This window comes from Gymnoscopelus microlampas (assembly GCF_963454915.1).
Source record: "Gymnoscopelus microlampas genome assembly, chromosome: 4".
Taxonomy (NCBI): Eukaryota; Metazoa; Chordata; class Actinopteri; order Myctophiformes; family Myctophidae; genus Gymnoscopelus; species Gymnoscopelus microlampas.
Genome location: NC_139941.1, coordinates 15,094,831 through 15,114,970, shown reverse-complemented (window position 1 = coordinate 15,114,970; position 20,140 = coordinate 15,094,831). Strand labels below are relative to the sequence as shown.

General features: G+C 43.0%; 1 protein-coding gene across 1 annotated transcript; it reads right to left on the bottom strand.

The window, feature by feature from the left end:
• Positions 1–657: 657 nt before the first annotated feature.
• dis3l (DIS3 like exosome 3'-5' exoribonuclease) lies at positions 658–14,019 on the bottom strand. The gene is made up of 18 exons (XM_084054163.1): positions 13,773–14,019; positions 12,350–12,503; positions 11,702–11,830; positions 10,962–11,097; positions 10,221–10,388; positions 9,503–9,581; positions 8,512–8,691; positions 7,546–7,715; positions 7,107–7,268; positions 6,610–6,851; positions 5,995–6,087; positions 5,206–5,494; positions 4,445–4,680; positions 3,831–3,985; positions 2,961–3,148; positions 2,215–2,360; positions 1,635–1,806; positions 658–1,166 (listed from the first exon to the last, which is right to left on the bottom strand). Exons 1-18 carry the CDS (start codon positions 13,900–13,902, stop codon positions 858–860), a joined length of 3,138 nt encoding a protein of 1,045 aa, XP_083910289.1. The 5' UTR covers positions 13,903–14,019; the 3' UTR covers positions 658–857.
• Between the last annotated feature and the right edge of the window lie 6,121 nt (positions 14,020–20,140).

Below are 20,140 nucleotides of genomic sequence, written 5' to 3'. Positions count from 1 at the left end.
AAAGTACTCGTGCTTACCTGTTACATACGAAGTAATCTCTCAAGAAAACAGCAGAGGGCGCTGTTGTTCCTTTTTATTTGACGATGGGTTCCCAGATTGCAGACAAAGATACTTGTTTACTGATCCACATACTGTACCACCTGTTGTCAAAAACCTTAAGTAATAATCTCTCTCATCTCTAGCTTCTATAATATTTATAGTAGAGTATTTGGACTTAAGGCCAGTCCACACCAATGCAACTACTTGCAACCATTATCCCCAATGGCAGTTGCATTGGTGTGGACTGGCCTTAAAACTGTTTTGTTGCGACTAGTTGCATTGGTGCGGTCTGGCCTTATCACTTGTCACTTTAAGTATGATGACAGGGAACACCTTGTCATCATTAACAGTCATGGTGTTTATTGGCCTATTTGAATATGACCTTGATATGAAAGTTGATTTAAAGCATACAATTTTAAGGTCCCAGTACACCCAGAATGCATCAGTGACAGTGTGATCCACTGGGTAGTTTTAAGAACAACCAAGATCTACTTATGACCCTCTCACGATGACCTGTCTCCAGAGCTTGTCTGTCCATTAGTTAAGGGCCACATTGTCCAAAATATAGGGACACCCGGGTTAATGTGGTTAAATGAGAAACTCAGCCATTGGTTCCAAACATGCAACTTTAATTCAGAATAACAAATGAGCTGCCAGGTAGGTTTTATTGTTCCTATTCACATCTCACTATCACTAAAAGGATATACTTGATAAAAATTCATACAGTGTAATAAATGATTGAAGCACTAATGTTTCATCAGTGCCTACACTAACCTGAGGTCAAAGAGTTACATAAGAGTTCAGATCATTATGGAAAACTATCTGGTCGTACAGCTGGACAGGTCCATCAAGGCCAGCTCTCTCACTTCCTCCAAGAGGGAGTAGAGATTAGGGACTTTACTCTGGCGGAACTCTCTCTCCTCCTTGGAGAGTTTGGGGCCACGGGCGGCCTTCTCCTGGGCCTGCTGGGAGGCCTCCTCGGCCTGGCGGACCACCTCCTGGACCAGGTTGGGACGCCCCTGGGTCTGGGTGCTCTGGGGGTTGAGGCTCTGGTGGGGCTTGTTGCTGATCATCTCCATGTGGAGGCTATCTGAGTGGCAGCGGGATGACTCGATGGAGATCCGCACCTGTAAAGGACAGGGCACTTATTAAGTCCAGTTGGAGTTATGCGTAATTTATACTGTCGTAAGACGTGTCTCGTGCCGAAGATAGCAGATCTACAAAGTCACAATACAACCACATAGATTCACTCTAATCTGTCTGTTTGTATGACTGTTTGCAAAATAACTCTAGAACCGATGGGTGCACTTCCATGGGAGTCAGTATGCTGTCCAAATTAAATTATTAGCTTTTGGATAAACAACAGCCTGTGACATCAGTCTTACAGTCTATGACATATCTATGACGAAGGACTCCAAATTTGGGCATGGTTTCATTATATTATATTTTTTCAAATAGGGCTTAAGTGATTAATTAATACATTAATTAATAATTCATTAATAATTCATACTGTATTTTTTTAAAGTTTGGATTCCGAGTCACCACATTTTTCTTTGGAGTCTCGAGCTGAAAACGTTTGGGAAACAGTGGCTTACAGTGATGTGATTAAACAGGCTGAAGGTGGAGATGCCAGAGCTGCTGGTGGTGCTGATGTGGTCTGGATGTCTTTGGATGGAACCACTCTGCCACTCACAGCTGCCGTCCGCTTTCACATTCACCACCTGACCCTCGCGGCTCCTCATGTACACCGCCCCCTTGAGGCCATACCTGGTGTTGAAGGACGAGGTCAGTGTTAAGAGTGTTGCTGTGCCACACTAATAATTAGATCCTCGGGAAAAATGTGTGCAAAAATCCTTGGTCATGCGGGCTAAAATCCTTGATTTTGCAATGAAATATGCAGGGTTTTTTTATGTGATTTTATGCGGTAAAATTGCGGGAAGTTGCGAAATATGCCGCATATTCATGCGATGCGATGTGACCTTTTGGGAAAAAAAGTGACCCCCGCAAGTATTCATTATTATGCACATAATCACGTTTTTCTGGAGGGTCTAACTAATGCCTAATTTATTCCCAGTCGCACGACTGTGTCGCTTGCTGAGAAGAACAGATCTTCAAGCTAACAGCGCATTATGCGATGGGAGTATGAATTGAGTTCAATTCATCATGGTGTCTTACTGTGGGACAAAGACCAGCACGCCGTTGGCTCGTATGGCGTAGATGACGGCATCAGCCACGCAGTCCTGGTGCATCTGAGGGTCTTTATCTTTAAAGTAGAGAACCTGAAACAACTCGGTAGACAACTTCTGGGCCTGCTGGGCTGCCTGCGCAAATCAAACGTGAGCCAACAGTTAAAAACAGCTGAAATCCATTCTTTTCAGCAAGTAAAACCAACAAAACATACATTTGGCTTTAGGATCTTCTTCAGACAAAGAGGAGTTTATCGACCTCTAGCATATGGGAAAGTGCAACCCCAATGGAGATTGATTCAATCGTTTCATTTTTTCCCCCCCTTCCTTTATAATTAAATTGCAATTTTACCCATCTCCCAATTTTTCCCCTGATATATCAGTTTTATCTGTCTTTCTGTTTTAATATTTTATCATTCATTACCTACTTTTAATCTATGCATTTCTCTGGATTAATGTCCAGTGGCATGTCATGCTACTATAAAACTGAGAAAACTCTGTCTGGCTGCAGCCATTTTTCTCCTCAATGGGTGGACCAATCAATCTGATAATGCACATGGGCATTGAGCACTGTCATAGGCAGTGACTGATGAAACAGTGTTTTTTTTGTCCATTTGCCCAGATTTTCTGAACTAGTCCTACAGTGAGAACAGTGTGAGTGTAACAGACTAAGAAATTAAGTGAAATAAACAAATGTTGTTGTAAGCAAAAATAGCCCAGGTAAATATTGCTGACCCTGTTTTTGCAGTTGATGTGCTGCGACATTTCTTCCAGCTCTTTGTTTAGCGCTGATGTCTTGCTGGGGCCCTTGGGGACCTCGCCCTTGTCCAGGTTGATGGCTGCAGTGAGGAGGCGGTGGACCACTATGTCTGCATAACGCCGGATAGGTGAGGTGAAGTGTGTGTAGCGGTCTAGAGCCAGGCCTGAGACAGAGAGGGGGGAGATGGAGAGAGAGGTTCACGAAAAAATACTTTAAAGTAATTTATTAACCACTTAAACACTATATTCCCAGGTGACCAGAGTCCACCAGAGGTCTATACCAGGGCTGCTCCTTTTTCCCCTCTACACTAAATTTCTTCACCGAAAATAGCTGATCTACAAGCTCACAATGTGTCACATTGCGGCGGAATGCGACGCATTGTGAGCTTGTTTCAGAGGAATGGTTGCCCTCAGAATAATATATAATATTATATAATATGTGTGATATGTGTTTAAAACATACTTTTTGGTAATTGTACTGTTTGATTCTCTAAATGTTTTATTTCTTACTGTATTGTACGTGTTTTTATATGGCTGCTACTTTGACCTGTTTCTCTTGTAAAAGAGATTTCTGATCTCAATGGGACTTCCTGGTAAAATTAATTAATTAATTAATGCCCTCATGCCTGCTGTGGCTGATAGTACATTTTTGTTTTTGTTTGCCCCTTTTACATTGTTTGTTTTGCAGATGTATACTCCCCACTATGCGCCTATTGCACACCTGTCCGCACTGGAAAGTCGATAAAATTTTGTGATCATTCCTGAGGTTTCTTCCCTTCTTTTCCAATGAAAGGGGTTTTACGAATGCAATTTCATTGACTATGATGAGAAACAGTGTGGAAGTACCGTAGTGGTAGTACTGATCTTGAGGGCAGGATCCAGTGGAGAAGTAGAGAGCATTGGACATGGCCTGAGTGGCCATCAGTCTGAGCAACCTGTTCACCAGAGGGTCCTGAGGGTCCGTGGCACAGTCCAGAGAGTCAGCTAGAGCTTTGTTGGACCTGGTGGAAAACACAATGCTCAACATGTTTTCAATGTACACATCTCTGATTTACACTTTTACCTGAAACACCCTCAACCTAGTCACTGCTTGTGCATAACAAAAAAAAATACTATTTTCTCCAACATCTTATATATTTGTTTTACCCATGTGCTATAAACCTTTAACAGCAGACAGAGTCTTGACATCAAGTCTCCCATTTAACAGATTTTAGCCTTCATTTATCAATCTAATGCAGAAACCAGCACAGATCCAAGTGCAGAAATCATCTGGTTCACGCGTGATGTATTAAACGGTCTGATCTCAATCACAGCGTAAGAATGGACAGATGTGGATAAATGTAGCGATAAGTGACATTTACTGTAAATATCATCACGCCCCAGATAAGTTTTTGGTTGAGAGGTCTCGACCCTAGAGTTTAAAGACCCCAGCCTCACAGCATGAATTGGCCTTAAGTCACCTGGTATCAATGGCGTAGCCCCTAGCCTTGGCGCTGTCGACCAGCTGACAGAAGAACTCCTGGCGCGGCGGTGGGTGGTGACGCAGCAGGGCGTGCTGAGGAAAGCTCTCCTGGATCTTACGCGCCACCCAGTGGTTGGCGTGGATCATGCACTCGGCCACGGTCTCGTGGACCTCAAGCGGCTGACGAGGGACCAGGGCCGTGATGTTCTTCTCCTCATCCAGCTGAGCACGCACCTGAGCAGGGATGCAAAAGGAGACAAAACTCATTTCGAAATATGATCAGGGGTGCAACAGTTAATGGAACTAACTAATCAATTTAAGTGATTGTAAAAACAATTATAAGATACTTAATTGTTTTGGGGTTTTGTTTTACTTTTCTGCCTTTATTTATAGTGGAAAGTAGAGATTGACAGGAAACAGGGAGAGAGAGATGGGGAGAGACATCGTCGGGAATGGGACTTGAACCCGCGATGCGCTGTCAGGCTACATTATAGCCTAGGTGCCCGGACCTCTACGCCAGCGGGCCAAGATACTTAATTTTAATAAAAACAATGACATTTTGCTTGTTTTATTTCCATTAAAAAATAGCAGAACTAAAAAGAGTTATATTAGCTTGTAGATCTGCTATTTGCGCTATTTTTGCACAACACCGCTGTACAACAAAGTCTAAAATAGGGCTTAAGTGGTTAGCCAATTGAAAACGTAATCGATAGAATAATCGCTGAGAAAATAATGGATAGTTGCAGCCCTGAATCCTACCTCCACCCCCTCCAGCTCCAGTGCCCCTCCTCTGTCCCTCTGTGCACGGAGGTGCCTGGCTATGTGCGTTAGCATCTTCAGAGCCTGGATGAGTTGGGCTAGCTTGGCATCCCTCACATCGGCGCCGAGCTGGGCCAGCTCTGGCACCTGCGTCTCCTGTCCGTTGAGGAGGGCCTGGGCCAGCTCGTAGTGGAGCTGGTAGGAGGAGCGGATCAGGGTGCGGCCGTACCACACTCTGTTCACCTCTAGGGTTTGTGCATCCAGCTCCCACAATACACTCATGGCGTACCTGCATCAATTACATGCGTTCAGTCAGTACATGCACACTAATAGCTGTTTTTTATTTATTTATTTTGATCTTAAACATATCCTCATTGTCAGGCAGAAACTTTGTATCTCCATATTTCATCGTTTTATGTTTTTTTCATAAATTAAGGCACCGTTTCATACTATGTTTTATGAGCGAAGATAGCCGATCTACAAGCTGAAAACGTGTAGATCGGCTATTTGTTCTATTTTTTCAAACTTTTTTTCACCTATAATGACAGGCCCAAAACAGGGATGCCAGGTTGAAAGTGGTTAAGTCTGTGTGTGGGTTTTATAAATAGTTAACCAATAAAAAGTATCAACAACTGGCTTGTGACTAAATAATAACTACATTGGATCAATTGGAACACAGGTTCATTTTTCTAACTCCTGAAATGTAGTGGTTTTGGACATACAAGGTTTCCGCCCGGCATTGACGACATGCATCCATGACCCCCCAGTCCCAAACACTGTATCACTGACCTGTCCACTCCTCCTAGCAGAGAGCAGAGGTCTGCACTGAGGACAGCAGGCAACATGTCATACCTCCGGTCTGCCATGTAGTACGTAGTAGCCCTAGAAACACAGGACAGGAAGTAGACCATTAAACCATTACTTAGTATGACAGCGTCACACGGCACAAATAGATCTATAAGCACGGACACAGCATCGTGTTATGAGCTTGTAGATCCAGGGATCTCCTGCATAGACACATTTTTGGGGGGCTCCAAAAGAGTTTTTTTGTACCAAAGTCTATAAAAATAGTACCCAATGCCTTGGGGGAGTGCCTCCCTGCTTGCACGCTGGGCTAGACCTGGGACGTTGGTTGTCTAGGAAGTGAAGAACCGGAAACGGTTGAATTTGACGGAAGTACCGCCCAAGGAAATGACGTTGATGCTTTACAAATCTGTTAACATTCTCCGTGAATGAAACGAGTGTTGTGATTGGTCAAAAAAATATCGTTTCCGGGGGAAACGCGTACGACGAAAATCCTACCCACTCAGGACTTCCTAGACAATCGCTGCTTTAGGTCGTGACCAGGCTCTTCTTTTCTACCTCTTTCTACCTGTCTTACATACATCTACCTATCTGTCTTACCTAGCTCGCGCCTCCAGGTCGGTGAGTGATCCCTCAGTGACGAAGTGAGTGACGTCAGCGATGTGAACCCCCAGCTCCAAGCGCTTGCCTCCAGGCAGCGTGCGCACAGAGAGAGTGTCGTCCACGTCCTCGCAGCCCAGCGGGTCGATGCTGAACACCAGGTGGGTGTTTCGCAGGTCATGCCTCTGGGCAGGGTCCACTCTCCATGGGTTCTCTGCAGAGTTCACTGGCATCTCTCTCAGCTAAACGCAGAAACATAAATAAACATGAGCCCCTTCACACCACACGCACGCACACACACACAGCCCAGTAGTTTGCTAAATTAGCTGGCCACACACAGACACACACAGGGGCAAAAACATAATCTCCATCCCTGGCCTGGCAAAGATAATGAGCTATTAGCTAAATGTGGTAAAAAGCATCTAATTTCCTTCAGTTTAATGTACAGTATTTGGACATGGTCGTTGATAAAATAAAATAAAAATAAAGAATCAGACCTGGGCCTCTGAGAAGGGAGGCACGTGAATGCAGTTCTCTACAAGGATGGTCTGAACCTCTGTCTCAAGCTCTCCAGCCCGACCCAGCACCCGCACACTGTGGCCATTGGGGTAGAGTGAGGTGCTTTCCCACGAGTCGATACGCACCACCACTCTGTGGTCCTACATAGAGACAGGAAGGAAGGGCTTGAGGCATTCTCCATCAACAGTACACATGGACTTTTATGATCTCATCTTAAATTGTACACATGATCAGGGTGCAACAACCACATTAACCCTGGTGTCTCTATTTTGGCAAAATACTGGCAAAAATGAACAAAAATAGGCCTATATGTTTAATTCATACAGGTCGTACGCCAGTGTTGCGCAGAGAAAATACAAGATATACTAGCTGTCAAAGTACACACATCAGCAGCAGCAGGAGAAAAGTAGATCTGACCTGCAGAGCCTCGGCCTGCTGAGTGCTGATTCTGATCTTGGGTATGCGTTGGTCCCAGGGTATGACCAGGATGCGCTGGGAGCTCCTGCTCTGGGACTGAGTCTCCTCTCTGGGGGGGAACGTCACCACGTAGTCCCTCCAGTTCCTCTGCAGGATCCCCACCACACGGCCTGCAGCCAGGGAGTCATTTCACGGGTTAACCCATTTAAACGTGATTCTAAAAATGCCTTCTAAATCCTTTCAGTTTTCTGAAAAACGTATGTTGCTACAATATATATAAAACTGCCCACGGTCCATTATTTCTCCCCTAGAGGCAAACTACCTTGTGGTAATGATGCCATAACAGGTTGCATCGTGTTATGGCATCATTACCACAAGGCAGTTTGTGGTAGTTTCACCAAGTCTCAGACTGCTGGCTCACACAATTTTCAGAAGCTTCCAGCATGCAGTGGAAGCGCTGAAACTGCACAGATTGTAAAGCAGATGTCCGCCTCCCTCCACTTCAGTTTTGCAGGAATTTACATTTGTCTTTCTGAAATCGAATTAGTCGATGCATATAGATTGCTACTTAGCAGAAATGGAAATTCAAAAATATATTTGAAATTAGATATTTTAAAATATACATTTGTGAACGGAAATGATGAACAGATAACAGCTTCATGTCGGAGATTGTGGAATAGTGAGGCTATAGTGAGTCGAGACAGTCTCGACTGACAATAGGCTCTATGCACAGCAGCCATATTATCACTTCCTTCACATGTGTTACCAATGATACTAATGAAGGCTCTGTTCCTAGTAGCACAGTGGTTTCCACGACCCCCATAACTCTGAGAGTGTACAAATGGAACCAAATGGACCCGTTCCATTTGTACACTCTCAGAGTTACACACCCGTAAGGTGCCATTTGGAAGCCCATGAGGGTCCCTGGACCCCAACTTTAGACCCACTGGTGTAGCAGTGTCTCACCTGTGGGCATGGGTTGGCTCTGGGTGTCCTCTCCCGTCTTCTCCTCCCCCGTTCCCTCCGTCAGGGATGTAGCCTTTCCTCTCCATTCACTCTTGGGCAGCAGCTCCACTACGATCGTGTCGCCATGCACGGCTCTGTTCCGATTTTTACTGCCACTCACCAACACATCGCTGTTCATATCTGGTATACAGAGAGAGGGAAGGAGAGGATGACAGGGGGCATATGACAAACCGAAAGGAGGAGGTCTTTTTTCCTCCTTTCTCCTGAAACTGCACTACGGACTGAGTAGTGCACTGTAAAATTCAACGCCCGAGTGTGCAAATCTAACAAAAATGTGAACCTTATGGGTGCAAATGGACTCTTTCATGTGCAATTGTAGCCAATCATTTCTATACTCTCAGTGTTGAAATACACTGTATTTTACAGTGTAGGGCCTGCTTGCTGTGTGTGATGAAGAATGGAAGTGGCTGCCCTATCTGTGGTCTGTGAAAGATGCTTAATCCATTGGTTCTTAAAGGGATAGTTCACCCCCAAAATGACTTTTCTATCGATAAGTCACCCCATGGGGACTTGAATTCATTGAGGGGTCCTTGAAAGAGTTTCAGGGGGTCCCCAGCTAAATGATGGATAGTTAGGAACCAAATGGACCCTTATGGGTCTGTAACTTTGTCACCGTAACAGGTTCATTTGGTTCCATTTGTACACTCAGAGCTAAATTAACATTGATTTTACAATATAAATTAAGGTCCCAGAGATAGAAATGTAATTAAATGGGGGTCCGTAGGCTAATGCATGTCAAACAGGGGGTCCTTGAAATCAAAATGGTTGAAAATCACTGCTGTAAAAATCTTCTCTTATGGGGGTCCTTGGTACATCTTTTCAAATGGGGGTCGGCGGCCTAGTAAGTGTCAATTTGGGGGTCCTTGACATGAAAAGGTTTGAGAACCACTGGCTTAATCAACATCCACATTTGGTCGCCGCTGCTTCACACCTGTGTTCTTGTTACTGGAACCCTCCATTCTGAGGAAGGCCTCATGCTGGGCCCGATGCTTGTTGACATTCAGAGTGCCCTGCAAAAATAAATGATATCCTATAAATGAAAGAATAAATAATAAAGGAGATAGCAAAAGTATCTTACTGTTAATATCCTCAAGGGGTGGTAGATAGCAGGCCAGTATTATGAATATGAGAATGTGAGAGGAAGGAGTGTGGGCTAACATTGCTAAAAGTGGATTTTTAGTGATTTTCTCAGTGTGCATGTGCTTTGCACTCCCCAGCCAGATTCCCACCCACAAGCACTGCCAATTGTGTTCGTTGGAGCGCCTGGCCAAGCCAGAGGCACCATGGTGGAAATGAACCCCAGTCTCCACAGCTGTGGACAGGAACTTCACAATTTGGGGGTCCTTGACATGTACATGTTTGAGAACCACTGGGTTATACTATCTGTGTGGTCCCCACAAAATTAGTAAAACATGGGGGCGCCGATGGCCTAGAGGTTAAGGCTAAGGTGTAGGCTCTAATGCAGCCTGACAAACGAGCCCTTGGTTCGATTCCCGAGCCCGACGACCTTTGCTGCATGTCAGTCCCTGTCTCTCTCTCCCCGTTTCCTGTCACTCTACACTGTAGGCTACTATCCAAATAAAGGCAGAAAAGCCCACAGAATAGCTACATTTGTAAAATATGGCGTGTTCAAACAAACACACACACACCTGAATGTATCGTCCAGACTTAATTCCAGCCTCCAGGATTTCAGCAGGCAGGTGCTCTGCATACTCCCTCTCTGTGCTTTCACTCTCCTTCTCTTGCAAGGCCTGGGTGATGGAACAGTACAGCTCCTGTGCTGCCTGCAGCTCTGGCCAGAAGTTCTGCAGATAATCCTGACAAATACATTGGGAGGAAAACATAGGAAAAAGAAATGCTGTAAACTGATAATGCAAAGAGTGGTCTCATTGGCCAGATTATGTTCTGTAATGATATACATAAGGTAACATTGCACAACACATATTATAGGAAAAGATTCACAACAAAAGCTTTAAAACATTTTTCATGCAGAACGTAGATTCTAGTAGCATTTAAATACAATGTTTGCCATTACAGATGGCATAATAGTCATCCTTCCTTGTACAAGGCTCTTGCACTGAATGCTCAGTGCGTAGTTGCCCCATAGTCATGTTGATTCTGTATAGGCTAACATCGTTTCAGAATGGTCATTGTTTGGCAAATGGGAGCAAATGGACCCTTACTGGTCTATTTGGTTCCATTTGTACACTCTTCAGAGTTAAAATAACATACTGTAGGGGTTTTACTGTAGTAGCACCGTCCTTGAGAAATTATTAGCAGACTTATGGTCATAGGAATTTGTCGGCTACTCGATTAGTTGATTTAATCAATACAGAGACGATTAGTTGATTTAATCAATACAGAGACCAGCCTTTTCAGGATAAGTATACCTGAATGGAGATGACATAAATTCCAGAGTTGAGGCTGCTGTATTGAGCCACAGCATCCTTGTCCTCTGTTAACATCACCACAGGCTTAAGACCTGCCAGATGGTGGTGGTACCACACTGCTGCGCTGTACACACACCTTAGGACACACACGCACACGCGCGCGCGCGCGCACACACACACACACACACACACACACACACACACACACACACACACACACACACACACACACACACACACACACACACACACACACACACACACACACACACACACACACACACACACACACACACACACACACACACACACACACACTTTGACTTGTCAAACTTTTCTGTGAAAGCCCCACCTAGGGTGTATTTATAATTCATGGTGAATCTTGAAATACTGAGTTTAGTCAGAGAATCTCAGTGCAATTCAAAGTTATTCATAATATATAATACAAGAAAACAAACCACTTATGTTTTTTTTTCTAAGCCAGTGATTGCATGCACTGACCGAAGAAGACTAGGGATGTGCATGTCTAACTAAAATCTAATTAGAAAAATCCACTGCTCTGGCGACTTTTCTTTCTGAATATTTGCCACGCCTAACAAACAGTCTTCTAGCAAATCCCTGCCTAGAGAACACCATGTCCTGCGTTACAGCCAGGACAGCGAAATGTGCTGCTAATGACACAGGGTTGGACACACTGACGTAGAGAGAGAGAGGACACTGGGGGAGCATTGAGCACTGACCTGGTCTGCCACTTGTCCTGGCTCTCTCCCTTCTCTCTGGGACAATACGAGTACTCCTGGAACTCATTGGCAAAGAGCACGCAGTCGTGACGAGGGTCCTTCAGGAGTCCGCGCAGACGGTTGTACTGCCTGCTCAGAATTGAGACACAGGATCAAATATAGTCAGCAACAGCAGGTCATTTTTTGTTCAGTGTGATGAATTAAGATGATTTGTTTAATTTAAGGAAGCTGCTTTTAAGCATTATTGTTAGATATACAATAGCCTACACCTTTCACCCTCTCTCTCTCCAGCTCTCCCTCCCTTTATCTCTCTCCCTCACCCTCCAAGACCACTGATTACCGATGTCTTGCCAGATATTTATTTTGATACTTAAGATTTGATGAAAGTTTCTATTAGAACTTAACTTATATCCAAATAACAACAAAAACACAAATAACTTTATATTTAACCACTTGAGGCCAATTCAAAGATTTTCAAAAAATAGCAGATCTAGAAGCTTCAAACAAGATGCACTGTGAGCTTGTAGATCTTGAAACATTTTTGAAAACTTTTGAAAATGTCTCAAAATCTGGACACACCGGCTACGCAATTGCAGATACCGATATAGTCAAACCGGGCTCTACTACACACTATAACTGTGAATGTACCTGCGTCCTCTGCTGTGCTGTACAGCCTGGCAGGCGGTCTGTGTGAACACGATGCCCTGGAGCTCTGTGAAGTCCAGGATCTCCAGGTAGTCCCCCGCCACCCCAGCATCAGGCACCACGTAGTGGGTCACCTCTGCTGACAGCACCTTGCCATCTGATTGGAGGAGTGTGGCAACAACAGCACAATTGGGAGAATCAACAGGGTTCTTCAAGTCATGGATAGTAAACTCCGTTTGGAGTCCCAGGCAACTGCCAAGTTGTGCCAAGCCCTAGCGTTCGCGTGTAACCTCAACGTTATTTGCAGATTAATCCGATTTCTAGTACACGCCTTCCATCTACATGTGACATGCGTTTTCAACCATACATTCTTAACCACTTTGCCTGGCGTACCTATTTTGTGTATGTCATTATTATAGACAAACATTTTCCCCAAAAGATATATTTTGTTATTTTTTTCTCAGCATTAGAAGATTGTGGAAGAGTTGTCTGGCTTGAGAGACTACACACACATATACTGCACAGTTTCAGTATCCGCTCAAGACTCAGACTGGATCTGCAAGATGATGTTGCAACAAAAACCTTGTTTTGTATGGATTTTTATAATGATGTGCCCTCAGTTGACTATCCAATTTGATCGACTAATGCTGATTGATTAAAAATATGATGATTCTGCTGGCTTGAATTGTTACCAGAACCTTTGTAAATTTATGAAACCAACCTAGTATTGGATCATAGATGTTTTATCGAGTCTGAGTCTGACTATTGCTTTTAGATACGAAAGCAAATGTCAGTCGATAAAATACTATGATGGTCTTGATTCAAGGCTAGAAACCACCCCAACAATGTTTAATACACCGTTAAATCCTATTTATCAATTTGTAACTCTGAGGGAACCAATTGAACCCTTATAGGTCCATCTGGTTCCATTTGTACACTCTTTGTCTCTAAGAGTTAGATTACTGTAATGTCTGTAGATGTCTATCTTACAGGACATATAAAGTTCACACAATTATAATGAGGCATATGTATAGTTAACAATTAGCTTCGATTAGTTTTTTTTTTAAATCTTTTCTGCGATTTGGGAGGGAAAATACATCTCTGTCTGTCAGACAGACTCTTCTTGGTCCAATGCTAAACGTCAGTGCATCAGACATGTGACTGCAGTATCTTTTATATGAATGAACAAATCAATGGTTCAGCCTAGCCTTGGATAAAGACATATTATCATAGATGTATATTATCGAGTCTGGCTTTTACTTTCGATTATAGATATGTACATGTAAAAATCGATAAAATACATAATATAGTCTTGATCCAAGGCTAGGTTCAGCCTATAGCCATTTTGTTTTGTATTATCACAACATTATTATTCATTATTATTAATATTATAATTATTATTATTATTATTATTATTATTCGTTACCGTTAGCACAGCCCGCCTGACACAGAGCATTGTAGCAGGGAACATGCTCTCTCAGGTAATGTTCTCGGACCACCCGAAGCTTACGACCTCCGGAACACTTCAGGTGCACGATCTTCTCCGTCTTGATCATAGTGTTGGATCCTATAGTCCTACAGAGCCATCATGTGGTTACATTGTTGTTGTTTTGTTTTTCCATCAAAGCTGCTGGAAGTTTTGCTCTGGAACTGTAAACAGCAACAGACCATGTGACGCGTTGCATTCTGGGTAATGGTTTCTCAAAGTGGGGTCCGGGGACCCCCACACGGGTCCGTGAGTGTGTTCAGGGAGTATGCCAGCTAGTATGCCACTACTAGCCTTGGATCAAGACTATCATAGATGTATTTTATCGAGTCTGACTTTTACTTTCGTATCTACAGTCTTGGCCTTTACCCCCCAGTGCGTCCTGCACTTTCACCAGTAAAGCCCTTTCTTCTCCGTACATGTACCAGAAAGATATATAAGATGCTTACCCGGTTGCCCCAAATGTTAACTCGCCCTCGGAGTCTTTGTGCAATGTATTAGTCCGTATCTTTCAATAAAGAAGTGTTTTAATCCCGTCTGTCTCCGATTCTGTCGGAAGTTCCCTCTATTCCTCAATGGGCGGTAGTGATAGGCGCATCAGGAGAAAGCCAGAATTACACTCAATGTAAAAAGGAAGTAAACGAGGAGGGAAATGGCGTTCAGCCACAGACGGGATTAAAACACATATCTATTTAAAAAATACGGACTAATACATTGTACAAAAAATCCGAAGGGCACGTTATCATTTGGGGCAACCGGGTAAGCACCTTATATTTTGCATTTGCGGGCTTTGCTGGTGAAAGTGCAGGGCGCACTGGGGAGTGCAGCCTAAGATAGCTCTGGACCAGAGCTAAACCCAAGACTATCGTAGATATGAAAATGTCAAAATCGATCAAATATATCTATGGTAGTCTTTATCCAAGGCCAATAGGCCACCATTAAATAGACCAAAATGTCTAAAGGCAAAAAAATCATTGTGAAATTCTGAATGTTGCTTTCTTTCTAGCCATGGTTCACATGACGCTTGTGACAGTCATGTTTCAGGGCTACTTTCTTTCATATTTCAAAAGACAACATTTCCCACAACTTTTCACCAACTCCCGCCAGTGTTTTCTTTGGCCACTAGGTGGAGTCATTGAGACACCCTGCTGACCTACGAGCAGTCTATGGCAGTAGTTCTCAAACCTTTTCATGTCAAGGACCCCCACATTGTGCATTTGCCCAAGGACCCCCATCTGAAAAGGTTGTGTGCAAGGGACCCCCAGAAGAGAAGAAGAAGAATTTGTGTTAAAAAAAACATTTTCAATATTTTTCGCTGTGAGCTTGTATATCTGCTAGTTTTGAATAGACAACATATAAATGGATAAAGTGGTAGATTGTGATGCTATTACTACTTTTGCTGGGGACCCCCTGGAACCCCCCAAGGACACCACTTTGAGAACCAAGGGTCTATGGAGCAGACCAGACATGCTTAGGTCCTCTGGTAGTTGTCTCCTGGTTGTGCCAAGGATCCACAACCAGGCTGATTTTAGCCACTAACTATGGCTTCTTGAAGAACAGCTTTCAGAGTGGCAGAAATCGTAGTTATTTTTAAAAGAAAACTTAAGATCCACAGACTCTATCAAGAGGCACAGGTATGAAACACAGACCCTTGTGAAGTTCTGGATTGAGCAGGATTCCCAGGAGCTTACAGCAAAGTTTTTGTTTTATCTTTAGCAACAATGTATCTCTGTGAGAGTTGTTTTTCCACGCTGACGTACCAGAAGAATAAGTACGGGGCAAGCTTGGAGCGAGAAATGTTATGAGACTGTCCCTGTCCACCACTAGGCCATCTAGCCAGCAATAGACAGACTGTGTGCAACTCAAGAAAAACCCAAATCTTAGCCCATATCTCCACCTGACACAACAGTGGTCTTAGTCAGGATTCTGGTCCCTGGTTCACAATCAGTTGATCTTTCCCAGGCCCTGTCACTAAGCATCTCCTATTGAAACGACCCCAGACTCGGTTGATCGCCATACACACCAGTGACCGATCAGGAGCTAGAGTGACTGTCTTGGAATCAGAAGCCAAGGTTCCCGGTTCGACCCCCAGCTCTTTCTGGCTGCGTGTCAACGTGTCGTTGAGCAAGACACTGAACCCTTAACTGCTCCTGATGAGCAGGTTGGTGCCTTGCCAGGTTCCCTCCACCATCTGTGAGTGAATAGATTGGAAACAATATTTCATCTGCCTTAGTAAAAGACAAAATGCATGACACCTGCATTACCAAGGCAGTCAACTCCCCCTTTGTTTCCGTTGTAGTCAGTGTGTGTGTGTGTGTGTGTGTGTGTGTGTGTGTGTGTGTGTGTGTGTGTGTGTGTGTGTGTGTGTGTGTGTGTGTGTGTGTGTGTGTGCGTGCGCGTGTGTGTGTCTGTCTGTGTGCATGCGTGCCTGCGTGCGTGCGTGTGTGCCATAACAACCGGTGGATTGGCCTCCAGGCCTCAAGATGTTTAGAGAGACTTCAGATGGACTGATGCGATATGGCGAGGCAATCATTTTGACTATTGAAACATGTAACACAGTCCTGAACTACACAATAATACAACTGATTTAACATATATTGTCGCTATCTGGTGGAAACTTTGTATCTCCAAAACCCTTTCTTTCCAGGAAATGGAAAAAAAGAATCTGTGTTCCAACGTAGTTATTATTTAGTCACAAGCTCTTGTTAATACTTCATTGGTTCAATAATATGTATAAAGCCCATAGACACACTTAACCACTTTCACTTTGTTTCTGCCCGACACCACCAACTAGGGATCTGATTCTCTTTTTTATTTTCTTGAGTGTTCAAATATGGGCAAAAAATAAATAAATGAGTCATGATCTATACCCATTCATTCATTGGCTGAAAGGATCTATGTGTGAAAAACTTGAATAATGAACAATGAACAATGTTTATCTGTGTTTGAAACAGAGGAGTATGGCTGTCTGTCTCTTTTCCTGAACTAAAATGTCTCTTTACTGAGCCAAATGTCTTCCAAGTGCAACAATCAGGTATGTGGCCTTCACAAAATGATAAGATTAGACTATGTGTACTGGAGGAAGATTTGTTTTCAACACAGAAACACATTAAGACAGTAACATATACAGGTAAATGCATAAAGGCAGATTAACATACAGTAACATACAGGTAAACACATAAAGACAGACATACAGATAAACACACAATACATAAAATATCCATACATATAGACATACATGGCAGCACCACATTGCCAGCAAAGCATTTTGTTTAATCACATGAACCCCAGCATCCCTATTCTAGGCAAACATTCTGCAAAAATAAACAATCTGTTTTCACCAAAGAGATTTGGTGAGAGGGGAAGAAGCAGGGGGCAAGGACAGAGCCCTGGGGGAAACCGGGGTCAACAAAGTATATAGAGTTTGAGTGGTTAACCACATGAACCCTAACGTCCCTATTCTAGAGGACAACACTTCGCGTTGTGAGCTTGTAGATCGTCTATTTTTGGCGAAGAGATTTGGTGTTGCCGTGGAAAAGGTCAACGAAGTATAATACGTAGGTTCAATGGTAGAGTGGACAAAACTCCTGCTAAAAGTGTGTTTTTTTCCCATTTGAAAGGTGGCAGTGATGTGTCATTTTGTTCATATCTGACTTTGGGGGTGGGAATTGCCACTGATTGTAGAGGCAGTCCTACTGTAGTCATCACTTCAAATACGTCAGCGCACAGGCTTAGAAACTTTCACTCACAAGAGGAATCTTAAATCGGAGGTTCCAAAAGGTAAGCACAGAGGCACCAGACTATTAATGAAGAAATGCATTTTCTGGCTTTAAAGTTTTAAGTGGTGATTTGTGTGTTAACATAACTTAAACATTCAAATGTGTTACATTTGCAGTGAACTGGTAATGTTGGCCTTCTGTGTAACAATGCTGCAGTCGGTTTAAGACCCGTAATCTTTTCTTAAATGTTTTTTTTCCCTTCTTTTTCTTTTTACATTTTCGACTTTGTGTGATCTACATTCTACAGGATGCGTTTCATTGTGTCAGCTCTTCTCTTCACCCTGTTCATTCCAGGTAAGCTGCTGTGATGTGTGTCAGGTGGTCAGGTGTCTTGTGTTACTGGTTGGCCAACAGCTCCACCCTGTGGGTGAGGTTATATGTTTATATTAGGTTACACACTATCTTGTCTTTCGTGCTCTTTGCTTGCTAGTCTGGGTTGGCTCAAGGTAGAAGACAGAATGCAACATCTTTCAATGGGTCTGGTCTTTAAGGGCGGTTTCACATTGCAGCGCACCGTACCCGAGGACGCAAGAATCGCACCCGAGACTACCTCCCGAGGTGGTTTCGGGTACGGAACGGTGATCTGTTTCGGGGAACGATACGCAACGTTCACACTACCACAACATCAGCCAAGTGGCCCAGGGTGCGCACCCGGGACCATAGTGTGAAACCGCTCTAAGATACTCAGAGGACCATGCCCAGATACCTGTCAATCTACTTCTCTATAAAGTGAGTGATGCCCATCATGGCATAACATCCCCCCAAATTCGTCTCAAAAATGGGTAAAAATGCATTCTACTATGCTGCCACCAAAAGGTGGAATGACCTACCAGAATACATAAAGGTTCTCTAGTCGACTCCCTACCCAAACACAAAACTAACCAAAATGAATTCCTGTCCTTAAAATACAAGTGAACACAGTTTAACTCCTTGAACACCTTGATAGTAGAATCCTCTGCCCTCTGCCCCACCCCTTGAATTACAAAAAATAATTAAGTACTATGGATGCTCTTTGCCATCTTGGCCCCAATGAACGTGGACATGTGTCTATGCATGTATCTATGTATATTTATGTATGTGTATACTGTGTGTGTGTGTGTGTGTGTGTGTGTGTGTGTGTGTGTGTGTGTGTGTGTGTGTGTGTGTGTGTGTGTGTGTGTGTGTGTGTGTGTGTGTGTGTGTGTGTGTGTGTATATATATATATATATATATATATAGAGAGAGAGAGAGAGAGAGAGAGAGAGAGAGAGAGAGAGAGAAAGATAGAGAGAGATAATTTGTATATTTATATATTTTTTCTAATAATATTTGTCCACTATCCCTCAATATGTATTGTATTGTATACGTATTATATGTATTACTGATGAATTGAGTACAATGCGGGGACCACAATGGAAACAAGCCCCGAGGCTTTTTGTGTTATCCTTTTAGCATAACCTTTGACTGTATACCTGTACTGTTAACAATCATATTAATATTGATTGATTGAATACTTTATTAACAGTTTGCAAAGACAAGCAAAGACAAGCGCAGTTCAATACAAGGTCTGCAAGAGGATTTTAAACCCAAGAACGCACTATGGCTTGTTTCCATTGGGGTCCTTTATACTCAATTCATCGAAACATTTAATGATGAAATCACTACTATGCAAAAACCTTTTTGAAGGAGAGTATGGAGTATAATAAAGTATTCAATCAATCAATCTATCTGGCTTGGGTCTAGACTCTAGAGCTGCAACTATCGATTGAGATGTAAGTGTACTTTTAATAAATACTGTAGGCTACTTAGAAATGTACATTTTTGTTAAAATGTAGTATATAGTTATTATGACATTACTAATTTGTTTTCCCAACTATATGTTGTATTTTCTTCTTTTTTGGGGGGTATTTCAGGTGTGCGTCCTGAAAGATTGGACATTAGAAGAATTAGCTGGGCCCTTTTCCAAGACTCCAACTACACAGATCCTTTCACAAATGGTGCTGTGATGTTGTATATCCAAGGAACTTTGACGATTCGGCCGAACTGTCAAATCGAAGATTTGAACAGAATTGTGGCCGTTCTGCTCGACTACCACGTCAGTTGGTACGTCGACCCGACGATGATGAGCACCGCCTTGATTCGAAACGGGTACGTCAGCAGATGGTTTGTGTCTTGGGCTGCAACTATCGATCATTTTCGTAGCGATTATTCTCATTAGGCCTATATCTCTATAATCTATTACTTTTTAGATTAATCGAATAATCAAGAAGCGTGTTAAAAAAATATATTGGCCTGTTTATTTTAAATGTAGCCTAGCTAGTCTCTATATATCTACAGAAATATAGGAGGGAAGAAAATAGGAGATCTACAAGCTCACAATGCCATGGGGGGATCCATAATAAAACTAAAACTAATCAAAAGAAAACTAAACTAAAACTAAGATTTTTCAAAAAGAAATTCAACCAAACTAGCAAACACACTTTAAAAAACACCAAACTGAAATTCAAAACAAGAAGTCAAAATGAAATTAAAATAAAAACTAATGAAAAC